Source organism: Cinclus cinclus, chromosome 9 (assembly GCF_963662255.1).
Source record: "Cinclus cinclus chromosome 9, bCinCin1.1, whole genome shotgun sequence".
NCBI classification, from domain to species: Eukaryota; Metazoa; Chordata; class Aves; order Passeriformes; family Cinclidae; genus Cinclus; species Cinclus cinclus.
The window spans coordinates 4,667,919-4,694,261 of NC_085054.1; the positions used below are offsets into that span (position 1 = coordinate 4,667,919).

At 42.2% G+C, this 26,343-nt stretch overlaps 1 protein-coding gene across 1 annotated transcript in view; it reads left to right on the forward strand.

Annotated features, from left to right (window-relative positions):
* Positions 1-25,737, forward strand: part of RAPH1 (Ras association (RalGDS/AF-6) and pleckstrin homology domains 1) — a 47,074-nt gene extending 21,337 nt beyond the window's left edge. Inside the window, exons 4-13 of the mRNA XM_062498527.1 lie at positions 6,438-6,515; positions 7,878-8,037; positions 10,230-10,351; positions 11,947-12,012; positions 13,428-13,571; positions 14,782-14,892; positions 16,726-16,824; positions 17,412-17,532; positions 19,118-19,260; positions 23,764-25,737. Coding sequence (XP_062354511.1) covers positions 6,438-6,515; positions 7,878-8,037; positions 10,230-10,351; positions 11,947-12,012; positions 13,428-13,571; positions 14,782-14,892; positions 16,726-16,824; positions 17,412-17,532; positions 19,118-19,260; positions 23,764-25,737 — 3,018 coding nt within the window. The remainder of the gene's footprint in view (positions 1-6,437; positions 6,516-7,877; positions 8,038-10,229; positions 10,352-11,946; positions 12,013-13,427; positions 13,572-14,781; positions 14,893-16,725; positions 16,825-17,411; positions 17,533-19,117; positions 19,261-23,763) is intronic.
* The last annotated feature ends 606 nt before the right edge of the window (positions 25,738-26,343 follow it).

Sequence of the window (26,343 nt, forward strand, 5' to 3'; positions counted from 1 at the left end):
ATAACACTTTGAATGTTGACTGAATGTAATGTGGGGAGAATATCCTAATAAGACAGTGGTCTAATGAGCCAGGTATGTACAAATCTTGATTATAAATTCAGTTTCTTTACAGGAAAGAGGTCAGTAATGTACTAGGAGATCAAAAATTGTCATTTATCTTCTATATGTATTTTCTTTTGAAACTAGAGGACAAGGGATGGAGCAAGCTATAAATCTCTGATGAAAATATAGACTGGGATGAAGGACAAACAGCTTTGTGTAGCTCCGAACTTTGAATATTTGGTAGCTGAGATGTCAGATGCTAATACATACTGCAAAACCATTTCTGTGTTTTTTGGGTTTTTTTTTTTTTTTAATTCATGGACATTCTAGTGGAGAGACCTCAGGCAGGTCTGAAGTAACAAAATGCAGTTTGGTGACCTCAAAACAATAAGGATAATGTTCACTGGGTGTAAGTAGTCTGCATTTAGAAGTAAAAGTTTAGAACTACTTTACTACTTTTTCTTAAATACCTTAATAGTCTTCTCAAAATGCTCAGCATGTATTTTGACAACAGATTTTCAGGCTGTCTTCCAGAGTAAAATCAGCCAAAAAGCAAGTAATCTTCTGCTCTTGTGATTGTTTTGCTTAAATTTTAAGTCTATACCTCTGCCTTGACCCACCCCCAATAGCTCTTGGCCCCTCTGCACTGCCCAACAAAGCAAACAGCCACCAAAACAGCAATTGGCTTGATTGCAAAATAACAACAGCTGTGGCACAAACAGAAACCACAGTTTTCTTTCATCTCTGTGTCTTCAGATCCTCCCTTCTGGTTGTTTATATGTGGGATGAGTGGTGGTTACCATACAGGAACTTAATTTTAAGGCTTTAAATGATTCCTTTGTGTCATATGACCATGGAGTAGCTTCTGTCAGGCATTCTAATACGCTCCGAAGTTAAATGTTTGTATTTTTAAATCTTTGTGTTGGCTAATTAGGCTTCATAGCTCTTTGATTGAGGTGCTTTTGGTGAGCCTTCTGATTTCCTGAGGGTCAGCTTGTGACTGTTTCAGTAGAGCTGAGCCTTCCACTTCTGTCTCCTGAGCACAGAGGCCTGGTATGGGACTTACTGGTTCTCTTCTGACCTCCTGCAAGCAGAAATACCTTTAGCAAAGTGATGAAATGCAAGTTCACTTTGCTGCTTAGATCTCTGCAGCTTGCTGTGACGCTGGATAAACCTCTCTATGAGTGAGGCAGTCCCAAGAAATGGAGCATTTCCTTCTACCCAGGTGTTAAATTAGTTGACTGTAGGATCATATTGTGGGTCTGTGCTGGCGTCCCTGGTGTGTCAACTGTTTCTTCCCTTTCTCTGGTATGTCTGCATCTTATATTGAGACTAGAACCATTTTTGTCCTCTGCTAATATAATTAATTGTAAAAACTCTAGCCGTGGACTAGATCCCTTCTGCTTCACAACCATGCACAAACACCATTCTTGTCACAGCATAGGGCAGACCTCAGCACAGAAAATCATGTATTTGTTTTGGTGAACCCTTCATTTTTAGATACAATTCCACGTGTTACTGTTCACACAGCATTCAAAACTATGTTTGAAAAAAGAAAGAAGTGAAAGCACGTTATTGAATATTGACAATAAAGCAATGTAGCTTTACTGTCAAGCCTGCAAACTTGTTTCCCTATAATGAACATTGAAAAACTAACTATAATGAATATTGAAAACTAAGCTAAGTACTGTGAAATTTGAGTACATGCAAATAGTTTTGAGAGAATATTCAGGGCTCAAATACATCTCCATTTTGGCTGTGAAAACTGTAATGTAACATGCTGGATTTTGAAGTGAGCATTTCTCCTACTGTTCTGATGCATGTGAAACTACATTGAGGAAGACAGATGATAGTGATTTAATGAAGTAGTGATTCAGATAGTATGTCAGCATCTGGAGGGGAGGAACCACGTTATACCTTTTCTTCCCAAATAGCAAGTATGTCATTTTTCTTCTTGACTTGAAAGACAAAAATTCTTCTTATGGATGTTTATTCCCTTGCTTTTTAGATTTTGGTTCCTGCACACTGTAATTCCATCAGTCTTTTGATTAAATCAGTTGTGATGTTGGCTTCATGCATCTTACGCCACTCTGATTCAGATGTACTCATTCTTGAATTAAGCACCTGTTTGAGATTTTTTTTAATGTAGAGATACTGCAATTGATTTCTAATCTACGAAGAATGTAAGGACAAGCTAAAAGCTTTCTGAGGAAGTTGTGATGTCCTATGTAACTTTAATGTCACCTTTTTTCTTTTTTATTACAGTAACAATATTATGTACTTTGTCATTATAATGAAACATAGTTTATGTAACATTTAATCTATTGTAGTTGCATTGTTAGATAATCAGACAATGTTCTGAAATCTTCCAGCTCTGTTTTGCATATCTCTTGAGCTTTTTGTCCAACTGAAATTCCTTGCCAGTTAGCTGCAATGTCTCCACTGTAGTCACCTTTCCATCTCAAGACTTCCTTACTGTGGTTTCTAGGGCCTGTTCTTCCACCTGGTTTGTTCAGGTTTCTTCCCCTGCCCTTCACTGTTTTTCTCCTGGTCCCAGATCCCAGTACTGTTTCTTGTATAACTGTTTGCCCTGGTGAGAAGCCTGGCCTAGAGCTGTTACTAGGCAGGTCCTGTTCAGAGGCAGGTGGATGATAATGTAGTGCACATAGTTGCTTCAAGGCATAAAGTGCCAGTGAAATTCCCTTGGATTTTTTATTTCATCTCCACCAGCTTTGTCAAATCTAGTCTGAGTAGTCTTTCAGGCAAACAGCACGTCTCTGCTGATTAAGGCCCTGTGAGCAGGGACCCTGTGAGCATTGGTGCTGTGAGCAGGGACCCTGTGAGCAGGGACCCTGTGAGCAGGGACCCTGTGAGCAGGGACCCTGTGAGCAGGGACCCTGTGAGCAGTGACCCTGTGTGCAGTGACCCTGTGAGCAGTGACCCTGTGAGCAGGGACCCTGTGAGCAGAGACCCTGTGTGCAGGGACCCTGTGAGCAGGGACCCTGTGTACAGTGACCCTGTGTGCAGGGACCCTGTGTGCAGGGACCCTGTGTGCAGTGACCCTGTGTGCAGGGACCCTGTGTGCAGGGACCCTGTGAGCAGGGACCCTGTGTGCAGGGACCCTGTGTACAGTGACCCTGTGAGCAGTGACCCTGTGAGCAGTGACCCTGTGTACAGTGACCCTGTGAGCAGTGACCCTGTGTGCAGTGACCCTGTGTGCAGGGACCCTGTGAGCAGGGACCCTGTGAGCAGGGACCCTGTGTGCAGGGACCCTGTGAGCAGAGACCCTGTGAGCAGGGACCCTGTGAGCAGGGACCCTGTGAGCAGGGACCCTGTGAGCAGTGACCCTGTGAGCAGGGACCCTGTGAGCAGAGACCCTGTGAGCAGTGACCCTGTGTGCAGGGACCCTGTGTGCAGGGACCCTGTGAGCAGTGACCCTGTGTACAGTGACCCTGTGAGCAGTGACCCTGTGAGCAGTGACCCTGTGTGCAGGGACCCTGTGTGCAGGGACCCTGTGTGCAGTGACCCTGTGAGCAGGGACCCTGTGAGCAGTGACCCTGTGAGCAGGGACCCTGTGAGCAGAGACCCTGTGTACAGTGACCCTGTGTACAGTGACCCTGTGTGCAGGGACCCTGTGTACAGTGACCCTGTGTGCAGTGACCCTGTGAGCAGGGACCCTGTGAGCAGGGACCCTGTGAGCAGGGACCCTGTGAGCAGGGACCCTGTGAGCAGAGACCCTGTGTACAGTGACCCTGTGAGCAGTGACCCTGTGAGCAGTGACCCTGTGAGCAGGGACCCTGTGAGCAGGGACCCTGTGAGCAGAGACCCTGTGTGCAGTGACCCTGTGTGCAGAGACCCTGTGAGCAGTGACCCTGTGAGCAGGGACCCTGTGAGCAGTGACCCTGTGTGCAGGGACCCTGTGTGCAGGGACCCTGTGAGCAGGGACCCTGTGTACAGTGACCCTGTGAGCAGTGACCCTGTGAGCAGTGACCCTGTGAGCAGTGACCCTGTGAGCAGTGACCCTGTGAGCAGGGACCCTGTGAGCAGTGACCCTGTGAGCAGTGACCCTGTGTGCAGGGACCCTGTGAGCAGTGACTCCGTGCAGGGCAGGCAGGTGCACGGCCACAGCAGGGACTGCCATTGTCCCTACTGCCTGGGCAGCTGGGACAGTCCTGCCAGTTACCTGTGTCTTTGTCATCCTTTAGCAGCTCCATCGCTGTTGCTGATACGTGCTAGCAAAAGGGAAACAAATCTGTGAGGTAGATGTGGCTGGGCTGGATGTGCTGGCCTTGTTAGTTGGTGGCACTGAGCAGTTGAAGTGGTGTGCAGCTACAGCTGGGTGGTTTTGCCATCTGTAGCCTGTGTCCCTGTGCAGTGCAAAGGCTTGTTAGCTTTTTAGCACCAGCTGCTGGACTACCCCTGCTGCCTCCTGGAGAGAAGCTGTGTTGTTTTCATGTACAGGGGGAGGAGAGACCTGTTCTTGTGTCTGTTCAGGTGCTGTTCTTGGGTGGCTTTGATGGGCAGGGGACTGTTTTCTTGAGCCATTAGGAGGAAACAGATTCCATGGTTGTGAGTTTTGGGGAGTTGTTAAATTATTTTATTAAGAAATCAAAATACATAGTTATTCCTCCTTCTCCCATGAGACATTGCTTGCCACATCAGCAGTGATACAGCAGTGGCCTGAGCTTAGTTTATTACTGCTCAAAATAGCTTAAAATCTTTGACTACTATATGTTTTCAGAAATTTTGAATTCTTGCTTTCTTTTCCTCACTGTGTTTTTGGCTTAGTAAATTCAGACCTCTTTTTATAATTTTTTGCTGATTGAAACCAGTTCTTACTTTGATAATTGTAATTCTGTTTTGTTGAGTTTTGGGGTTTTTAAATTTAAACTGATTCTGTTAAATTCTAATAAAGTATAAGGAATCCTAATCTCTGGACTCAACGTTGAGTAGGAAATGAAAAGTAATTGGTTCACATTAAAATAGTACATCCTTAAAATCTTCTTTGGTCTACATATTGATCTGTTCTCAAAAGCATTTTAGGGAATGATGGATTATAAACTTTGAGGTCACCAAAGACATTTTAGCTGTATTGGCACAGGTGCTCGTTGCTTGCCCTGGTGTTGCTGCCTGTGTGCTGTGGCAGGCAGGTGCTCCTGGTGCTTTGCACTGGTGTACAGTGAAATGGGCTGGAAAATTGTGCTGATTGGGTTGATGAGCAGCTTTTTTTAATCTGGAAAATACAGTTTCTCCAAATAGATGATAAAATAAGTCTTTTGCTGATTTCATGATGAACAGGTGCATAGCATCATTTCTAGAGATTTCCGAGTCTTTCACAGAATCACTGAATAAGCTGAGTTGGAAGGAACCCACAAGGATCACTGAGTCCTGCTGCTGGCCCTGCACAGGACATCCCCAAGAGTCACCCCATGTGCCTGAGAGCACTGTCCAAATGCTTCTTGGCCTCTGTCAGGCTTGGTGCTGTGAAGCCTCATTTTTTAGTAACGATTTATTTCTACACATTGAAATGGTTAATGTTAATGAATAGGAAAAATAAAAGATTCTTGCTGTCCTGGCTTGGTTTCTTTTTCATAGAATGCTAATCTGGTTTAACCTTTTTAAGCTATAGGACACCATTGCTGTTGTGAATAAAAAGCCACAGTTCCCTGTAGACTAGTAAAAGCAATGTTCCTGGGTAATTCAGTGCCCAGATAAGGTTTCAGGCTCACATTATTTCTGCTCATGTCTACTTACTGGTTCATTTTATTGAAAAGAATTGTTTCTCACAAGGCATATGCTCACAGAGCATACTGCTCTGTCCAGCTGATGTTTTTTCTGGTGCACAGGATGGCCACAGATGTGAAGGACCAAGAGCTACTAAGAGTGCAGTAAATAACAAGGGAATGTTCTTTAGCAGTTGGTATGAATATTAGTGATTTATTGAGAAGTCAAAAACTCTGTGGATTTCAGAATAGCTGAATCTTGACTTTCACAAGAAAAGCAACCATCTAAACACATGGTAAAGAAAAGTATGAATTACATTCACAGAAGAAAGCAGTAGCAATCTAAATGCTGAATGTTGTGATGGGATGTGGTACTTTGGTTCTGGGAAAAAAAATTAATTATTCTTTTTATGGATACTGAATAATTTGGAAGTGATTTGTGTGGGTTTTAATAGACTTCTTTGTGCTAGAGATTTTAAAATAATTATTAGATAGGAACACTTTTTATATTAAAAAATAGTTTTCATCATCACTGAGAAATAGTTGGAGATTTATATGTGAGCAAATCAGCATTTCAGTTCATGTTTTAAAGCATGGTAGCCTCAAACTTAAACCCACTGAAACCCTGACTGAAGTTTGTGCTAACTGGAATTGTGTGTTGTGTCCCCCTAGGAGGAGCAGGCTGCTAAACTGAAAGCTGAGAAGATTAGGGTTGCATTAGAGAAGATTAAAGAAGCACAAGTGAAAAAGGTAAGTTAATTATACCAATTTATAAGATCCTTATTGTCTTTTTTTTCACTTGGAAAATGCAGGCAAACTTCATTTGTGGACATTACCTTTAGTTGCCCTTTATAAAACAGGAACACTGTAGTGTTCTAATCTTCAGTGGTAATGTGGTTTCCCATCTAGGCTGGACCCAATCAGGAAAATCCCAGGATATGGAATAACATTGTTTTTCTTAAGGAATAGTTTGTTTTTCAGCTAGTGCTCATAGGGAAGATTTTACCCAGAAATGAAATGAAGGTTAAACCTTCTGAGGTTGTTCTTGTATATTCTGCAGTCACATGTTTAAAATTTGTGCCTGTTTTCTTCACAGCTTCTTCTTCACAAGCCTTTTCCCATTATGCATAGCAGGATTTGCCAGTGCTAAATGGAAGAGAAGTATTCCAGACTAAAGACAGAGATTACCAAATGGAGAAAGTCTGCAAGTCTCATTACTTGATCTACTCAAAGAATATAGAGTGCCCTTAAAATTTAGCATTTTTATTTTATGGCTGTAGTTTTTCAATTGCTTAAAATGCCTTTTGCATTAATTGCTTGTAGATCAAAAGCTGAAAAACTGTCTTGGCTGGAAGATGGGAATCAACAAGTCAACCAGTGTATTACAGCTAGTAGGTTTTATCTTTTCCAGCTGAACAAGATGTAAAGATGGAAATAATAATGATAATAATAATAATAATAATAGTAATGATTGGCAAAATGAATCTGTTGTCCTAAGTATTTTGATTGGTTTAAAAAAAAATAGCTGGATTTTTATCTCTGGACAGTGATCTCTTTAAAATGTCTATGAAAAGCCATTATGTTCTAAAAGCAGTTTTTTTCACACTACTGCTTCATATTCCCCAGAAAAGTAAGGTTTACTATTGCTATATTGTTTACATAATAACCATTTTTAGAAAATACCATAGGAAGTGGGCAGAAAGCTTAAACTGCACATCTGAAAAATTCTGATTCTTTGTAAGCTTGTGCAGAGCTGTGTATCTACATTTGTTCCACCTAGATATTGTCTGAAAGAAACTTTATTATCAGAACAGGAACACTTTCACAGGAAGGATTCTTTTCCTTCTTAACACATAACTGACTTTCTCATTGTGTTGGAAAACCTTTATATTTACTTTCTTGTGCTGAAGGACAGCAGTATCTTTTTAAGTGTCTGTGATACAAATATCTAGGCATCATTTATGACTTCTTATATTTTGAGGGAGCATTTTGATTGAATTTTATGCTACTGTGAGAAAACCTTAGAATGATAAACAAGATCTTAGAAACCTTACTTTTATTTGAAATGTGGTAGATTAATCCTTTTTGTTTTCTTACTTTTCTGCTTAACAGTTGGTGATTAGAGTCCATATGTCTGATGACAGCTCAAAAACAATGATGGTGGATGAGAGGCAAACAGTGAGACAAGTACTAGACAATCTGATGGACAAATCACACTGTGGCTACAGTTTAGACTGGTCATTGGTGGAAACCATCTCTGAATTGCAAATGGGTAAGTAATGATTATAAGCATTTCTAATTCTTATTCATTGATAGCAGTAGTCTATGTCCTCAGAGTGGTTTAAATACTTGTCTTCATAATGTTCATCATCCCGTTCATTAACGTATTAAATGCTAATTCATGTGATAAAGCTCATGATTAACCTTGTTTCAGAATGATCTGAAAATTATTTCTTCTTTTATGTTAAAAGCATGGCTAAATTCTGTGGTGTGATACAGAAATCTTACTAGTGTGGTCACTGAGCCTCTTGGTTTTGATGTGTTCTTCACAGAAGAAAGAAGTAAGGGATAAAACACTTACTGTGCTTCTTCCTCCTTGTAAATAGTATTTTGAACTGATCCTAATAACTCCTATTGCATAAAGCTATCTACATTTTTTCCTGTTAAATATTTTAATGTAATTATCAGTATTCCTCTAAAAGCAGTTAAAGCTCCTTTGCACTTCATTGCACATACCACGTTGTTTATTTAGCCAAAAGATACAGCATCCCAATGGAAAACAGGGGGAATGGGTAAGGTGCCTCTTATCTATTGACTTTGATTAAAGAAATGCACAGAACTGAAGGCAAAGGCTTGTATGTCAAGTCACAGGGGAGGTTACTGTTTCCTCTGTCTTTTGGTGAAATGTTGTCTGTTGTAGGTAGTGTAGCATGCCAAACGGTTGTTGTGGGCTGCCAGGGTGTTCTTTGAATCTTCTACCTATCACATGAAAACTGGTATCTTACTGGGCTTTTTACTAGGCTCAAAAACTTAAAGTTTAATAAACTGTGTTCTTTTAATGAGAGTTGATATGTTTTGAAAGCTATCCAGGTTCACTAATGAAGCCGTAGTGAGATATAAACTTCTGTATCATGGTCATCTGAAGCTTTTTTGTTTTATTCTTTGTTGTGTAATGACTTTTTTACTTTACTGGAAGACAGTGTTGCTGTGTTGTTATAGAGCTTGATGGAATTCATGAATTGTAACTCCAAGCTTCTTAGAAAGAACTCAGAGACCACAGTAATGTGTTGCCATTTGACACTCCCTGCAGATGACATTTTGTTGTGTTGGCACTAAGATGTTGATATGACATCTGTCACCTTTGTCCTCCTTAGCAATAGCTTCTAGGTTGTCATCAGCCATATACACACTGTAAGAATGAGGGGGAATTGATTTCATGAGGAGAAATCATGTTCTCCTTTCAAGTGCAATTGAAAGGTCAAGCAGGTCTCAGAGGATTCTGAAAAAACTAATTTCTTGAACTGCCACTGTGTGGCCTATATGAAGAAGGAACAGATTGTAAACAGCTAGATTCTACTTCAGTGTGTTTAAAAGGATGAGAAAGTTGGTCTAGTGGTTTCCCAAAGATTTCTTCTTATTTATTTTGCAATGAGGCTTTTCAGCTATTTTCTACCATTTCAATAATTTTTCCTCTTTATTCTCTTTTGTCTATTTTCAGTATTCTGAAGTGTTACACTAGTGCACTAGTGGTAACTTTTTCAATGGAGAGTCAAAGCTCAGAGCTTTGACTGAGAACCAAAGTTCTGACTGAGCTTTGACTGAAGTTCTCAGAAGCTGTTGTTGATACATCATTTATTGAGCAACAGAGATCATAGGAAGTAGACAGTGTCAGTTTTCAGACTTCTTTACAAGACCCCTACTAGCCATGGGTATTCTGCGTTTCAGAAACATTTTGTTTTCCTTATGATCCTTGCCCACTACTTTTTGATACTTTATGAGTGTGACAGTCATTGGGGATGATGAAACAAATTTTGTGCTAAAAATGATGCCTGATCCATTCCTCTGGGAATTGTGTAGACCAGAAAGCACATAAATGTGATAACCTTCTTGTTTGTGCTCATAAACTTTGAAATGTTATCATTTGAGTCTGCAGTGTTCCTGTGGGATGGTAGGCCTTCTCAGATAAAATAAATAAAAACCATTTCATATTTTGATAGAACTGTAAGCTTGTAGATATGTGAATTCCATGTTGAGTGACTGGACATAAAAGAATTCAACCAGGCATGTCTGGAAGTGGACTAAGTTCTTTTAGTCTCTTAGCATAAACTTCCTCCCCACTGTAGTAGATCTTGAACTCTTACTTTCTCTGCACATATGCCTTGTCTCTTAGAAATGACTAAAGATTAGTTTCTGTCACAAAATGCGACAGATTCCAATGTATTTGCTCACTTGTTATTGCTGCAGAAAGGATCTTTGAAGATCATGAAAATTTAGTTGAAAATCTCCTGAACTGGACGAGAGATAGTCAAAACAAGCTAATGTTTGTGGAACGTATAGAGAAATATGCACTTTTCAAGAACCCACAGGTAAGCCTGGGATTTGTGCTGAGTGCGTGTGTGGCTGACTGCAATGTCTTGCTTACTTGGTAGCATTAATTTCCATACTTTCATTTTGGTGCTGATGTATGTGCTAAAATGCCAGGTAACTTTACGTACATCCACAGTGTTGTTGGCACAAAGTCAACCCCTAAGAGACAGCCATGAGCTCAAGCAATCTGTTTGCTAACGTGTTTGTAAGTAGTTTTAATGCACACGAAGGCAGGCAGTTTCCAGGGATTTACACCCGTGCTTTGTGCTGCTCAGTTATGTAAATACACAAGAAAGGTGTTGACAGATATTGCTGATAGTAATGTCTCTCCACTGTGCATTCTTACATTGCTGGCAAGAAGGGGAAGACAAAATCAAAGAGAATAGCTACTCCACAGTCAGATGGCAATGAAGAGAAGAGAGTGTGTTCCTTCCTGTGGAAGTTTGGACCTGCCTGTATTCACCTGCATTGCCTGCTCCCTGGCTGAGAAACCAAAGACCCCTCTTCCTCTCAAATGGCCTCAAAGACATCTCTTCTCTCAAATGGCAGATACAGACCTGGTATCTGGCTGCACTTCAGTATTCTAGAGGAGTGGGGGAAAAGAAACAGAAAAGCAGAAGGTGGCTCTTGGAAGAATTTGCATTGAAAATTCACTTGATCTTTGTCTTAACTCTTAACTAATTTATTCCCTTTTGAGCTGATAGATTATTTTTGTATGGCATCTATTGCTAACTTATTGGATTTAAACTGGATATCAGTTTTTCATGTTCGTCCTATGGGACATCAGTTTACTTGATTTTATTTATTTTTAAGCTAGGTATAAAAACCAAGTCTTATGCAAGTGCTTTGCACTGAAGCACCAAAACTCTACATTCTTTGTAAAAGTTTCTAGATTATAGGTTTACCATCAGTACATATACTAGGCACTGTCATAGGAGTGATGTACCAGTATAAACCAAATATTTCTCCTTGATTTAAAATATTGAACTGGCAAAACTTTGTGAATATTTGGGATTTTTCCAGTATTAGAGGTAGAGGTTAAGAAAATGTTTTTCATTGTTCCAGTCTTTTCCAAACTGAAGAAGAGTAAAAAATGTATTAAATAAGATATGTTGCTGTGCATAATTAAGTTCCTTTTATGAAGTCGACAAGCATTTTATTTAGTAAGTCTTTGTGAAAAATATTTCTGTTCAGCAAAACTCAGGTGGAAAGGTGGAAAGAAGTACATTGCTTCTATGTGTGCTTCTTTGAACACAGAAATAATGACAGTATGTAACAGATCTCTGGGGGGTTTTATATTTTTATTGTGGCATTTACAAGTTCATAGTATTTTTGTTTCTGGATGCATTGTAACAGAGAGCTGTTTGATCCCTGGAAAGACAAGATGATGTTATGAGGCTGTTAGGCAAGAGTATGGGCTGATTGATACTTCTGGTAAAGGTGATTATAAGTTACTTCTGTGTATTATTTAGCAATCTGACAGTTTCAGTTAGTCTACAAAGTTTTGTTCTTACTGCAAAGAAAGGTAAATGAGAAATAACATTTGGCTTGATTTCAGAATGAAATAGAAATATTTCACTTTATTTTGTTACAGAACTATCTTCTGGGGAAGAAAGAAACCTCTGAGATGGCAGACAGAAATAAGGAGGTGCTGCTAGAGGTAAGAATGTCAAACCAAAAAAAGGATAAAATGGTCATTTTGGAGCTTGAAGACAAACTGCAAAGTGTTGTGGTGATTAAAATTGATGGACAGACCTGAATATAATTCTGGGAGACTGTGAATGGAATATGTTATATTTGAGATAAATGGCTGGTTTAATGTATCTTTCTTTCAGGTGTGATCAGTTAAAAAAAAAACAACCAGTTTTTGTATTTAGCTTAGTATCTAAAATATCATACATGGTGATAATCAAATTGAGGCCTATAGCTGTGGCTAAAACCATTAATTTCAAGTTGAGATTTACAGAACTGTCACCTGGTTTTTTTGACCTGTGGTGGTAGAGAATTTTTATTAGCACTTTCCAAATTTTTATTTCTACAGAATTCTAGAACAAGGGTCTGGAGACTGGTCTAAGTTAATATTTCAAATTTTGATAATCATCAAAGTAGTAAATTTTTTTTTTTCAATTACATTTCAAAATAAAAAAACCCCAAATATTGAATTTTAAGAATGCATGACAGAAAACTGATTATTATCAAACACATTAACCAGCTATGCCCAGATAAGGGCATAAAAGTGTAGCACAAATAAAGCAAACAGTAAATTATAGCCTTCATAAGCTGAAAACAAGTTCTTTTTGTGACATGGCTGAAGTGCTATAGGTTACACTCGATTTCCAGAATAATGATTATGATTTACATAGTCACCCAAAGGTAAATATTTGGGGTATTTGATTTTGGATTAAAATTGAAACAGTTTCATTTACAAGTAGCATATGCACGTTATTAGTATATTGTTAATATGGGTTTTAATGTTTGTATGTATACTCTGGATGAAAAAATTGAAGCCACAACATGCAGAGACTTGTAATTCAGCTTAACTCTTTCTGTCTTCTAGGATTATTCATAAGTCTCAGTGCTGCACATTAATCTGGAGTGTATTTAAAGCATTTGGTTTTCTCTGCTAGTTCTTTATAAATAGAGCCTTAGCAGAAGTTGCAGTGTTGTGGGCAGTTAGTAGCAGTGAAATACCTCTGGAATGAATCTGATGGATGCACAGTTAGGTTTGTCTGTGCTTATACATATGAGGCTGTATAGGGTGACCTTGTGACCTTAAAGCCAGTAAAGCCATTGGGGGATCTCTTACTGACAAGCAGTGGTTAGAAAATTTTGACAGTTGCTGCTAATGATTTTTCTTTGGTCATTGTTGCACTGAGCAAATGCTCAGACACCCCATCGTGTTTGTCTGAATTACCTTATTGCTTCTGTGATGAATCTGCAGTTCATATCTCGTGTATAGAAAGAGCCGTCCCTGCTGTGAGTGCATTCCTTGGATAAAGAATTTCAGTCATTCAAAACAAACCACTGCATGCTCTCTGTTCTGTCTGTTTCCCAAACCACTGTGTTTATTGGCAGGAATGCTTCTGTGGAAGTTCTGTAACTGTGCCAGAGATTGAGGGAGTTTTGTGGCTAAAAGAGGATGGTAAGAAATCTTGGAAGAAACGTTACTTCCTTCTTCGAGCTTCTGGAATCTACTATGTCCCTAAAGGGAAGGCAAAGGTATGCCACTTAAAGCAATTGCTCTGAATTGTTTATTGCTGGTAAACAGTGCACACAGGAGTTGGTTTGAAGTTTTGGCTTAGCTGTGCCTTTCCAAGTGCCACATCCCTTAATTAAAAGACTAGCTTTATCATGGAAATATTGTTTGAATTTTTGTTGCAGCACTTGACATGAAGGGTGTAACCCCAGTTTAAAAATGCCAGAATACAGGGGTCTGCTTCTTGAGTTAGCTTACGTTAGGGTTAGGTGTTCAGAAATACTTGAGGAAAAGCTTTTGGTAGAGCTAAGAAGCTGGTCTTTGCTCAAGCAGAATTCAGATGGAGGACCAAATTCGCTCTGTAAATGTCAGTTATGAATTATCAGACCAGCTCCACAATCAGTCTGCATCATTTCATTATGTTTAGTTAGTTCATATAAATGGGATTCTTTTTGGACCGATTGGTGCCACATTTTTTGAAACTCGTAAATGTAATTCCATTTATTCAGGATTACTTACTGCTGTTCTCTGTATCAGTAATGTAAAATAAGTAGAAAGCCACTACAAATACAATACAGCTTCAAGGCTGAACTACTGTGAATTCAAGTCATCCATCATCAGTCTTGACAGCATCGGATGATGCCCAGTACAGGAAGTCCATCTCCCACACATCTGGGAACAAAGAGGAAATCTCTGTCAGCACAACAGCTCCTTTTAGAGCTGAATGCATGTCAGATGTTCTTTCCATAATGTTTTGCTTCATTAAAACAATCTGTATGCGAGCAGCCTGATGAAATTCTTTGCCCTACATTCAGTGCCAAACATCTTTAGAATTCTACTCACAGTCACGCTGGAATTTGGACACCTTGATTATTACCAAGGTGAAAGTAACCAGCAGCTGATAACTTCTTCATCAACTAATAATACTTACTTTCTCTTGATACCTGCTCTGAGTAAACATTAGTAGTTCAGTGTAAAATGTTGTCAAAAGGCAAAATGCAGACAAAACACAAAAACCAGACAGAATTCAATTAAAAATGAAGGTGTGATGAAAGAGTTTATGCATAGCTGTATCTCTTCCTTGTTTTGGTAGTTTTTGAATCAAATTGAAACCAATATTTGACCTTAACTAGACCTTATATTAGTATTGGATCACAGCATTAGACTGTTTGTGTCAATGTGTGTAGATTTTTATAAAGATACTTTGTAAATGACCGTTTTTGTATTTCCCAGGTCTCACGGGATCTTGTGTGCTTTCTGCAGCTAGACCATGTCAGTGTTTACTACGGGCAGGACTACAGGAACAAATACAAGGCACCCACAGACTATTGTCTAGTGCTGAAGGTAACCCTGCAGCAGTTGGCTGCACCATGAATGCACTCTTACTTGTTCTGAACCATCAGCTGCTTTTAATTTAATTTTCCTCTAGTTCTTGTGTACAGTGTGAACAGTTAGTGAACAGTTGTTGCCTGTTCTCTGTGCTGGTCATGACTTCATAAACCTTTACATATCGCCCTGAATTGTTTTATTTCCAGACTGAAGAGTGCCAGTCTGTTTAATTGTTCATTATACTCTTAAACATACAGCAAAGTCTTCTTTTCCATTTGGCAACTCTATATTCTACAGCTGCTTAGATTCAAAGAGATAATACCCCTTGAAGTGCTAAATCCAGGGAGTTATCTTCTCAGCATAGGTGCACAGCGCAGAAATTTATAGTAAAGATTCAAGTCTAGCCTTCATAGACCAACCTGAGGGAAAAGGAATGCTGTAAAGGAGGCATCTTCTGAGTATAAAGGACAGGTAGAAAAAACAAGTAGCAAAACCTGTTATAAAACCAGTGACCTGATGTTAAACAGGTCTAATGACTTGAATGCACCAAGTTATTTTAATTGCATCAACACATCTCCTAGTTTCTCTTGACTCCCACATAGTGTTCAGAATGGTGTCAGTTCCTGCAAGATAGCTGGGTACCAAGCTATTTTAAAACAGGCTTTCACACTGTGTTCACAGCAAGTAACATGTCCTCATGGATTTCAGATGGTGCCAGCAACAAGTGATGGTTCTGGTTGCACTTTTCCCCTGTCTGCTCTGGAGTTATGTGTCAGTACATGAGACCATTTACTGTGCCTGGAGTGTGTGACTGCCTGTCCACTCCCTGAGAAAGGATTTCATTTTCCAGTGGACAGGACAACATGTCTTTGAGCCCACTGAGGAGACACTGAATATTAAATATGGGACATGGTATTAGTGGAGAATGTACACAGCTGAAACTAGAAGTATTTTCCATGTTCTTATAGGTCATTGAATGCAAACAAAAATGTCAGTATTCATAGGTATATATAAATTCCTTGAAGCAAATAGATTTTTTTTCTACTTACATGTCACTTCCGTCTATATAATTTGGACAGGTTAATAGTGTATTATTTTTTCAGACTTTTGGACCACACAAAATAGGTTTTTTTTAAAAAAAAATTATTGCCATTCTGATAATGAAATTTAATGGTACCATTAAGAAGACACCAAAATATGTAGAAATTGTCCCTAAGTAAATTAATGACATAGATTTAGTTGGGTAGCATACACCAAGTGAAGCTGTATTTTGTGTGGAGCTGAAACTACTCAATAGTCCATCCAGAATGATTTCCAGTGTCTGATTTTTGAAAAACATGTGTTCGTTTCTTGACTGCTGAATTGCCTTTATTTTTTATACATGCATGTGGGAGCAGCAAGTCTTTTTAGAGGATAGCCCTGTATCAGTAGGGTGGGAGCCTTGAAGGCTCCACAAGCTGAATATGGACTTGTGCTTAATAGCATGTCACCTGGGGAGTGTCTCACTTAAGCCTGCGAAGGCAGAGAAGACCACCAGTGTGTTTTCCTCTAGTTTGGGGTATCTTTATGTGAGAGGAAGGTGAAATATCAGTTGTCTCTGTCAAATGGTGAGTCAGTCCATAGGTACTGAAGACTCTTGGTGGGTAGAAAGTACTACACCCCTAAAATAGTGAAAGACTTGAAACTCACCTCCTGAAATATTCTGGAACATTTTTAAGTGGGCTTAAATACAGATTACCATTGAAGAACTTCCAGCATTAGGTTTATCTGTATAGACCTCAACAAATAAATGCTTTCCTTGCATTCCTAGCTATGAAAACATTGATGAGAGTGCACACTTTTTTGCAGCATCCTCAGATCCAGAAGAAGTCACAGTATATCAAGTATCTTTGCTGTGATGATGTAAGAACTCTACACCAGTGGATCAATGGCATCCGCATTGCTAAGGTAACCCCGGGCAGTGTCACACTGTTGTCATCACCTGCTTAAAACCATTTACAGTGACTTAGCAAAATACATGGTAAATGTAACTTTCTTCTGATTAACTATTCTGAATGTGAACTGTAAAATCGTCTTATATTTTTTATTCCTTAGCAAAATTATTAGGCTTTGTAATCATAATTCAGTATTTGGGCCTTTTCTTGTTTCTGCTGCACCCCCTGTCACATGACACAGTTCTGATTTGCATCATGGATAGATTTTAGCCAGTTCCTTTCAGATTTTAAAAAAGAAGGCTTATGGGAAAAGAGAACTTAGAAAATAGAGTTGATTTCCAAGATCCTCACCTTGTCTTAGTTTATTCATTGGGCCACTTCTTGCTTGACACTGTCTCTTCTAGCATAAATAGTTTTTCTTTCTTTCAGCAATTCACTAATACTATTAATATTGCCTGAACTCCTTAACATAGAGCCTGTGTTGCTTTGGGGGACTGGCAGGAGGAAAGATGTAGTAGAGAAGCCAGAGGTGGAGCTCAGCAATCTGAAAAGAGTGCACAGCCTATATAGAGTTGTTAAATTGTTTGTCGTTTTGCTTAGTACGGGAAGCAGCTATACATGAACTACCAGGAAGCCTTGAAGAGAACAGAATCAGCATATGACTGGACCTCCTTGTCTAGCTCCAGTATCAAGTCAGGATCCAGCTCATCTAGTTTGCCAGGTAACAATGTGATCTATCTCATAAGACAAAGATTCCATTGCCTTTGTTATCATCTGCTGTTTGGATGCCTCAAGAGAGACTGTTGCAGGAAATGGACTGTTTCTCCAAAATCCTTTATGCTATGTTTAGTCTAAAACACAGACTTCATCTATAACATTCATCTGTATATATACACATCCAGATAAAAGACTACTTTGCTATATTACTTGCAGTGATGTATGCATTTGAAATATGCAGCACTTTCTTGTTCACCTCCAAAAACCAATGTATTTCTTATACGGAGAGGAGGAATCATCATTTCAAGTTCCTCATGCCTCTATGTTCCCCTGTTTGAAAAATCAAATTTATATTGTAGTGATGCATAGAACATATATACGTAGTCCTTAAACTGCTTTGTTGACTGAAATATTTGAAACTGGAAAATGAGAAATAGCCTTTGCCCAAATGCAAAGATCCAAACAATCTTTTTAGGGAAAAGCTTTGAAAATATTGTTTCTGTTCCCTTGTGCATGCCTGCATTAATGTGCTCCTGTTTATCTCTGAGCAGAACTAGGGCTGGTTTCTTGTTGTATGTAACAGTTCAAAAATTGATAAATGGTTTATACAGTGTAATTTCACTGTTCAGAGCTGACTGGTGCTTTGGTGGGTTATTCAGAACCTTCAGGGGCTAGGTTCTCTATTGGAAACGTTGTGTGAAGGTGTTTTGTCTGCCACACATACGGGCTGGGAATTGGAACCTGAATTGGACAGGTTCAGAAAGTAGCCTGCAAGAACAAGCTAAGCAAATGCAGTCTAACTGGGAAGGTACCTTGTTGTTTCAACTGTGTGGCATGGCAGTAAATTCTTGATTACTGACAATTTCTCCATCCAGGCTGGGTGTTTATCTTTCTGATAAAGTGTCAATTCTTGTAGGGAGCTGAGCCACAGCCCACCAGCTGTGAATGTTCTGCCAAAGTGGCATCCCAACTTGTGCCAGGACAGTTTGGGATTACACAGAAAGCAAGTGCCAGGCTGAACAAATTGCTCTGGCAGTGCCTGCTGCTGTCTTGTCAGGACACCCTGTGGACCAGAGCACCATCTCTGTTGGCTGCTTGCAGGATGCACACCAGTTCCTCTCTTGTGTTGAGGAATGGGTCATTGGAAGCAGTGTCCTACCTCGGCTGGTGCAGTTTGCCTGTCCACGGCCTGTGCCCAGGGTCCATTTTTAAGGTTGTACTGAGAGGGAGTGTTGGAGAGAGCAGGCTGCATGCACTGCATGAAATGGGGCTTTTCCCAAAATGTAGGGATGTGGCATGGTTCAGAACCCATACAGCTGCAGTGGGATTTTACTTCAAAATGTATCTGATGTGCTCTCACCCTTGTGCAGCTTCAGGTTTGGTTAATACCAGGCATCTGTTGCACTGTTTTATTTTCCAGGAGGTCATGGCCTGGATGTGATCTAGAGCTCATGCAGTTTTTAGTGGGAGCGGTGTCCTCTGGGGACATGTTTAACAAGCCACACAGAGTTGCATTATAAGGATACTGATGTTACTCTTACATTCAGAAATACATGCTAACTTAGTTCCTTAACTTTTTTTCTGAACAGAATCTCAATCAAATCATTCTAATCAGTCTGACAGTGGAGTTTCTGACACCCAGACAGCTGGACATGTCCGTTCCCAAAGCATTGTCAGCTCCATGTTCTCTGAGGCCTGGAAACGAGGCACTCAACTGGAGGAATCCAGCAAGGTAACAAGAAGACTTTAATTTGGGAACCAGCACCCGACAAAATGTATGAGACAGGGTGTTGTATCCCTTCCACCTCTGTCTTGAGTGGCATTTCTTCTCTGTTTTACATGGTTGATTTACACTGCTATATAATTGTTTTTTAGGATTCACTTTTTCAGGTAATTCAGCTCTGCAACTTTCTGTTCTTTCCTTTAGTTGTGTGCATAGAAGCTTTTGTTCTTTGAAGGCATTATACAGCCCCTCTCACAGACCTACTTACTACTGTTGAACGAAGACAAAATAAAAAGATAAGCTGTTAACAATTTGAATGAAATTCTTTCACTAAGGTCTTTCTCCAGTTAAGTAGCCACGTCTTTCTTTTGTAAAGATGTGAGTAACTGGGGCCTGAAAGCAGGTATATATATTTTGAAGTACTTTGGTAGTTTTTACTCAAAAGCTTTCTGTTATATTAGGTGGAAATTGAACCAGTAACCTCAGATATTGTCAGAACAAAAGGCCTGACATTGTGAGCAGTTGTGGTTAAGGCAGATGTGGCATCTCCTGTTGCTGATAGAAAGTGACAAGATTTTAACCCATTGAGGCTGGAGCTCTGTTGTGGTTTGGTTAATTTTCTGTTCTTTCTGTGGTAAACGGTTGTAGTTCCTGGGGAAGATTTCCATGCACAGGAGAAATTCTGCTGAAGCTGGTTTGTTGTCAGTTTTGAAGGAATCTCCAGGTTCCTGAACAGCCTTGATGTCATTGACTGTAGCAGCTATGTGTGGAAGTGCACTATGAGAAGCTGTCATTACTTCTGTCAGTTCTGAATCTTCCCCAGAGCCCAGGTTCAAGCTAGAGAAGCAAGCTTTTTAAAACTAAAACCCCAGGTCAATACACCTGGCACTGGTGCTTCAGATAAATAACTAAAAATGAGACAACACACCACTTTTTCAAATGAGAAAGCAGATGACAGTGTGAAAGCTGACATGGCTGCATCCTTTGGGAGTCACAACTTTTCTGCAATGCCTGCTGGCTTGGGAGTTGTCCAATTCTAATAGTAATGTAGTACTCAGTCCAGGAATGTAGCTTGCTAAATTGTGGTCCAAGTTTTTCTACTGCGTGAGTGCAACACGTGGTGCATGTCCATCAGCAGATGGCTTCTGTGTGGGTATAGGATGCATCATTTCTGCAGGAGTGAGCTGCACCAGATGGAGCATTTGCTAGCAGGTATCCAGCAGAGGTGAGAGTACTGCTGTGAGAATGAAACTGTTACCATTTCCTCAAGTTTTGGGTTCAGTACATACACTCCCTGTGAGATTTTAAGCAAAAGTTTGTGGTTTACTACTTTGGGGTTGCTGTTATTCTTTATCAAGTCTGCTGGCAATTGCTCGTCTAAATAAACCCCAAGAATTTTCATGCTACCTGATTAAAGCCATGTTAAAAATAAAACATTCAGGGCCATCCACGTATCAAGATTTCATCAATTTGAATTCCTTTCTGCAAATCCAAGAAAAGGTGTATTTCTTCACCTCATGCTTAACACAGGTAAATGAATTGCAGTGTTGAAGAATTGTAATTTACGTGAGAAGGTGCTACCAGTGATAGTGAGACTGTGCTTTAGTCAGATTAGTCTCCATTTACCTCAGAGGCAGCTTTGCTACAGTGCCTTGGTGTCAAAGCTGGCTTAAGAAGTTCATGTGGACGGGTTGCTGCCAAGTGGCAGAAGTTTCCTGCATGTCCCTTCCCCTTGTGCAACAGCTCTCCCCCCTTGTCAGCCTGGGCTCAGTCCCTGGGCCAGCAGGGCAGAGCAGAGCGTGCTGTGTCTCAGCAGGGAGATGACACTGGTGCTCTTTCCAGCCAGGGTGTTCTACTAAGTGCCTCAAATTAATAATGGGTGAGTTCTGCCCACTTTCCCCTCATTTACCAGTAACTTTGCAACAATTTCTTGAAGTCGAAAACATACTGAGATTTCTAGAGATCTGTCCTATTTGACCTAAATTTGCTACCTAGTTGAAAAGTAGGGGAGAAGAGATGGCAAACAGTTCAGTTGCAAAAGTTTGTTTTCTTAGGAAAAAAACAGCTTTTAAAAAGGCACAGTTAATATAAAAAGAGATACTATTGTTTTCACAGCATTTTTTAGAATTCCAGATAGTCATGAAGATGCATGTTACAAATAGGAATTGCTAGTATGCAATAAGTAATTTCTCAAGGTACACAGAAGGACACCACATAATTATAAGGGCAAAGAAAGGACAAATGAATCTCTCAAGGTTCTTCTGTAAACAAAATATCACAGAATATGTTTCTAGATGTTGAAATTTGATTTGATTATGTGGAGATGGGAGGGGCACCCCCTCCTGAGATGCCCAATGCTCTTTTGTCTGTGCTGAGTGTTTAATTTGTTCACTTGTTAATTTGTGAAGATGACTGTCTTCAGTGGGTATAAGGAAAACACCTCCCTGTTTCAAATATATCTTAAGAAAAGAAAATTAAGAATATTTAAGAATAATATATGTAAGAATATATTAAGAAAAACTTTTCTCAAAATGCAGATAATCTATCTGCTTCTTATCTTGAAAGATTGCTCTTTGCCCAAAGAATACTGTATTCATTTGTTCCCAGTTGGGCAGTGAAGAGCTCATTAAGTCTCGTTTTGCTTGTTAGATTTTGAGCACATTATTTCAAACGGTATGTTGCAACAAATACCCAAGTGCATGCTCACTGTATCTGCTTTAAGGGTTTGCTTAGTTTTCTGTTCTTTCCACATGTGGTAAACGGTTGTAGTTCCTGGGGAAGATTTCCATGCACAGGAGAAATTCAGCTGAAGCTGGTTTGTTGTCAGGTTTGAAGGAATCTCCAGGTTCCTGAACAGCCTTGATGTCATTAACTGTAGAGATACTATTGTTTTCAGAGCATTTTTTAGAATTCAAGATTCCCCAAGGTCTCGCCATTCAGGGATAGCTATTCTGATATGCCTTCATCTCCCTCTCTGTCTGTTCTATGCTGCCTTTATTTTTCCTGTTACCTTTTGCTGTCTCAGGTGTCAAAAGTGAAGCTCAGCACAACTAAGGGCAGCACACCCATGGTGCCTTATACAGGGCACAATTAAGGTCAGGTGGTGCTAACTGAAAATTCATTAACCTGGGTGATTGGGAGAATGGTAATTTACAGACTAACACTTGCAAGAGATCAAGATTTCTGTTTTGTAATGTGAACACCTCGATTTAGTTCCAGACCTGTTAATATTCTTGTCTTCCAGACCTAATATGACAGGTAGAGGCACACCCCATGTTTGTTGTAAAATCACTGTTTATTGCTTCTGACTCTAATCTTTTTGGGTGGAGTTCTGCACATACAGACACTGTGCACCTGTGTTTAGAACAAAGCAATATGCAAACGTGCTCTTCCCATGAGCAGATGAGCATAACTGGGCTAACCTACTGTAAAGTGTCTACTAATAAGGTATAGGTACCCAGAGTGGTCATTTGCCATGGTGGTGGTGTATTTCTAATGCATGTTTCTATGCTGTGCACCGTGAAATTCACAACTTGGCTTCTAGCCAAAACACTTTGTATTAGGAGGATGTTTATAAATTTGAGTAATGCAATTACTGTTTTAATTTTTAAGAGAAATATAGCCTTACAGTTTTTGAGAAACCACTTAACTTGAGCGCAACCCAATGAGTAGAACTAAAATACTGCCTGCTCCTTTCCCATTGATCTTTCCATTAGTCGGCTTTTCTCTGGTTTTTCTTATTTTTTCTGCTTAACATACGCGTTGCATGTGTAACTTTCCTTTCCCGAGTTTACTTCGTTTTGCAGATGTCTAAACATTGCCTTCTGGGAAAGTTTTGCTAGGAAAACTTAGTTCCCCTTCTTTCCCCCTGTTTTTTCCTTGCCAGTCGTGGATAGCAGAGCATGTGAAGAAGGAAAAATATCTGAGCACTATTTCTGTGCAGAGCTTGCTCTCGGCGTGGTTTAGAGCAGTTCAGAGTTTCTACATTTTGTAACACCGAACAGTGTGAGGCCTGAACTAGCAGACGTAAGGATTTGACACGGTCTGGGAGGCCGCGTGTGGTGCGATTCCAGTCACACTGAGCTGAGGTGTTCACAGGGTCTGTCTCCGTCCTCTGTCACGGCCTGGGTGCTCGGGGCGGCTCTGTTTGGGTCACTGTGCTTGCCCACAGGAGGCCAGCAATTGCCGCTGGGTGCCCAGAGAAGTGAAAGGCTACCGTGTTTTCCTGTGCCGGGCAGCCCCTCTCGGAGCAGAACTTCGGCCGGCTCTCCTCCCGGCCTGCCCCATCCCCTTGCATGGTCCGGGCTCGCCAGCCTGCGGAATGGTCTCTCTCTCTCTCTCTCTCTCTCTCTCTCTCTCCAGTGTTTTGCTAATAATTCAAGCATGCTGTGATCTGTCACTTAGTTTTTATTGTTGGGCACATTTAGACCTTGACTTTATAACCTCTTTTTCTCTTTCCCTCTCTCTTCTTTCTCTCCCTTTCCACTCGCACTAAAAATCCCTTCCCCATAGGCCCGAGCGGAGCCTGCAGGTCGGCCCTTCGCGTCCGCGGCAGCTCCCGTGTCCCCGCAGACGAAAGCGGTCACCCCCTACGCAGCATCGCAGCCGTCCCCGCCGCTGCCGCCGCCCCCGCCGCCGCCCCCTCCGCCCCCGCCGCCGCCGCCCCCGCCGCCGCCGCCCCTGCCCAGCCAGGCCGCCCCGTCCGCGGGCTCGCCCGCCATGTTCGTCAAGTACAGCACCATCACCCGGCTGCAGAACGCGGCGCAGCACGGCGGCCCTTTCTCCAAAGCCCCCGCCGCACAGCAGGCGACGCCGCCGCCGCCGCCGCCGCCCTCGGCCAAGCCTCAGATGCCGGTGCCCCCCAACGGGGTCATGCCGCCTCCCCCGCCCCCGCCGCCGCCCCCCACGCCGGGCTCGGCCATGGCGCAGCTGAAGCCGGCACCTTGTGCCCCCTCGGTGCCGCAGTTCACGCCGCCCCCGCCGCCCCCCAAGATACATCAGGTTCAACCGAATATAAGCCAGGCCGCTGCTGCCTCCTCGTTGCCGCCACCGCCTCCTCCCGTGCCCGCCCCGCCGCCACCCCAGGCGCCCCCGAAGCCTGTCGTGGCGGCTCTGCCCCCTCAGCCTAGTGGGAAGGCGGCGTCCCCGGGGGTCACGCACGTCGCTCCCCCTGTCACTGCACCCTTGCCTCCCGCAATAAAGAAACAACCAAGCGTCACTTCTCCCCTGGTGCCTCCTCTACCCTCAGCCCCTCCCGGCCCCGCTCCCCCTGCAACGTTCCCAAAGCAGCAGAGTTTCTCGGCAAAGCCTCCTCCATCCCCTCAGTCCCCAGTGCCCTCGGTGGTGAAGCAGATAGTCAGCCAGTTCCCCCCTCCTCCCACGCCACCTGCCGCTGAGCCCCAGCCTCTGAAACCCCTTCCACTGAGTGTGGCTCCACAGTCACCTCCAGCAGTGAAAGCAAAGCCCAAATGGCAGCCTGCTGCTGTTCCTTCACCAGATTTCCCCCCTCCTCCACCAGAGAGCAGTTTAGTGTTTCCTCCTCCACCTCCTTCCCCAGCTTCCTCTGCAGGTTCTCCCCCGCCTGACAAATCAGGGTCTCCAGTCAAAAAGGCCGGCAAGACTTCAAGCCCCGGAGGGAAGAAACCGCCTCCGACGCCTCAGCGCAACTCCAGCATCAAGTCCACGAGCTCCGCTGAGTACCATGAGTCCAAGAGGCCTTCGGTGGACCGCCTTGTCAGCAAATTTGCACACTCACCAGAGCCGTCAGGATCTCCTTCCAAGGAGTCGTCACCTCCTCCAGCCCCTCCAAAGCCGGGAAAGCTCAACCTTTCTGGTGTGAGCCTGCCCATTGTCCTTCCACAAGGTGGGATCCCAGCCAAGGCTTCTGTTCCGAGTGTGTCAGGAAAGGAACCCGTGGTTGAATTCCCTTCACCGCCATCCGATTCAGACTTCCCACCACCGCCACCTGAAATAGATCTTCCTCCCCCTCCAGTAGAAATTCCATCTGTGTTTTCAGGCAGCACATCCCCAAAAGTTGCTGTCGTAAATCCCCAGCCACAGACGTGGTCAAAACCGCCTGTGAAAAAAGCGCCACCGCCCACTCGCCCGAAGCGGAACGACAGCACCCGACTGACACAGGCGGAGGTCGCAGAGCCCCCAGGGTCAGCTGGCCCGCAAGTGCCCACGTCACCCAAGTCCAGCCTTAGCGTTCAGCCGGGATTCCTGGCAGACCTCAACCGGACGCTGCAGCGGAAATCCATCACGCGGCACGGCTCCCTGTCCTCCGCGCGGATGTCCAGAACGGAGCCCACGGCCACCATGGACGACATGGCCCTGCCTCCGCCCCCGCCGGAGCTGCTGGCTGACCAGCAGAAGACCAGCAGCTTTGGGGGCAGTCACATATCTGGCTATGCAACGTTACGGAGGGGGCCGCCCCCCGCGCCCCCCAAAAGGGATCAGAACACCAAGCTGTCACGGGACTGGTAGTCGGTCTCCGGGGCCAGCGCTCTCCGTGACTTGTGGGCTGCTCTGTGATCGGCCAGCCCGCGATCTTGTGCACGTGGAGAGGATGTGGGGATGTGGATGATAGCCCCGTTAAGAGGTGATCTCAAACTGCAGCTGTGGCTAAACGTAAAGACATCCCCCTTTCATGGCTAGGTTAAAAATGTTGGGGGCTTAGGGGTGTTGATACTTTATTGGGAAAAGTGGGTAGAGAGGTGTTGGCTTCATTCTTTCAGTTTCTTTTACCCTTCTTATGGATTGGACCAAACCCCCATTTTCTTACTTTTTCTGCATTTAGGGGAGGGGGAGGGAGATAATTTTTTCGTAGTGTCTGTCCACGTGAGACATGTTTGTGCATGTATTATAAGTGTAGGTATATAATATATTGTGATATATTTCATCGCAATTATAGAAGATAACCAGAATGTTTTTGTAGAACCGTATTTATTGTTTCAGTAAGTATATTATCTGGAATCAGACTCTAACTGGTCGAATCTTACCATAAAGATGGAGATGTAGGGGGCACTTTAAAGAAAGGAAATAAAAAACCCAAACCCACAAACTTCTCAGCAGTTTGTGGTGGGTAAATTC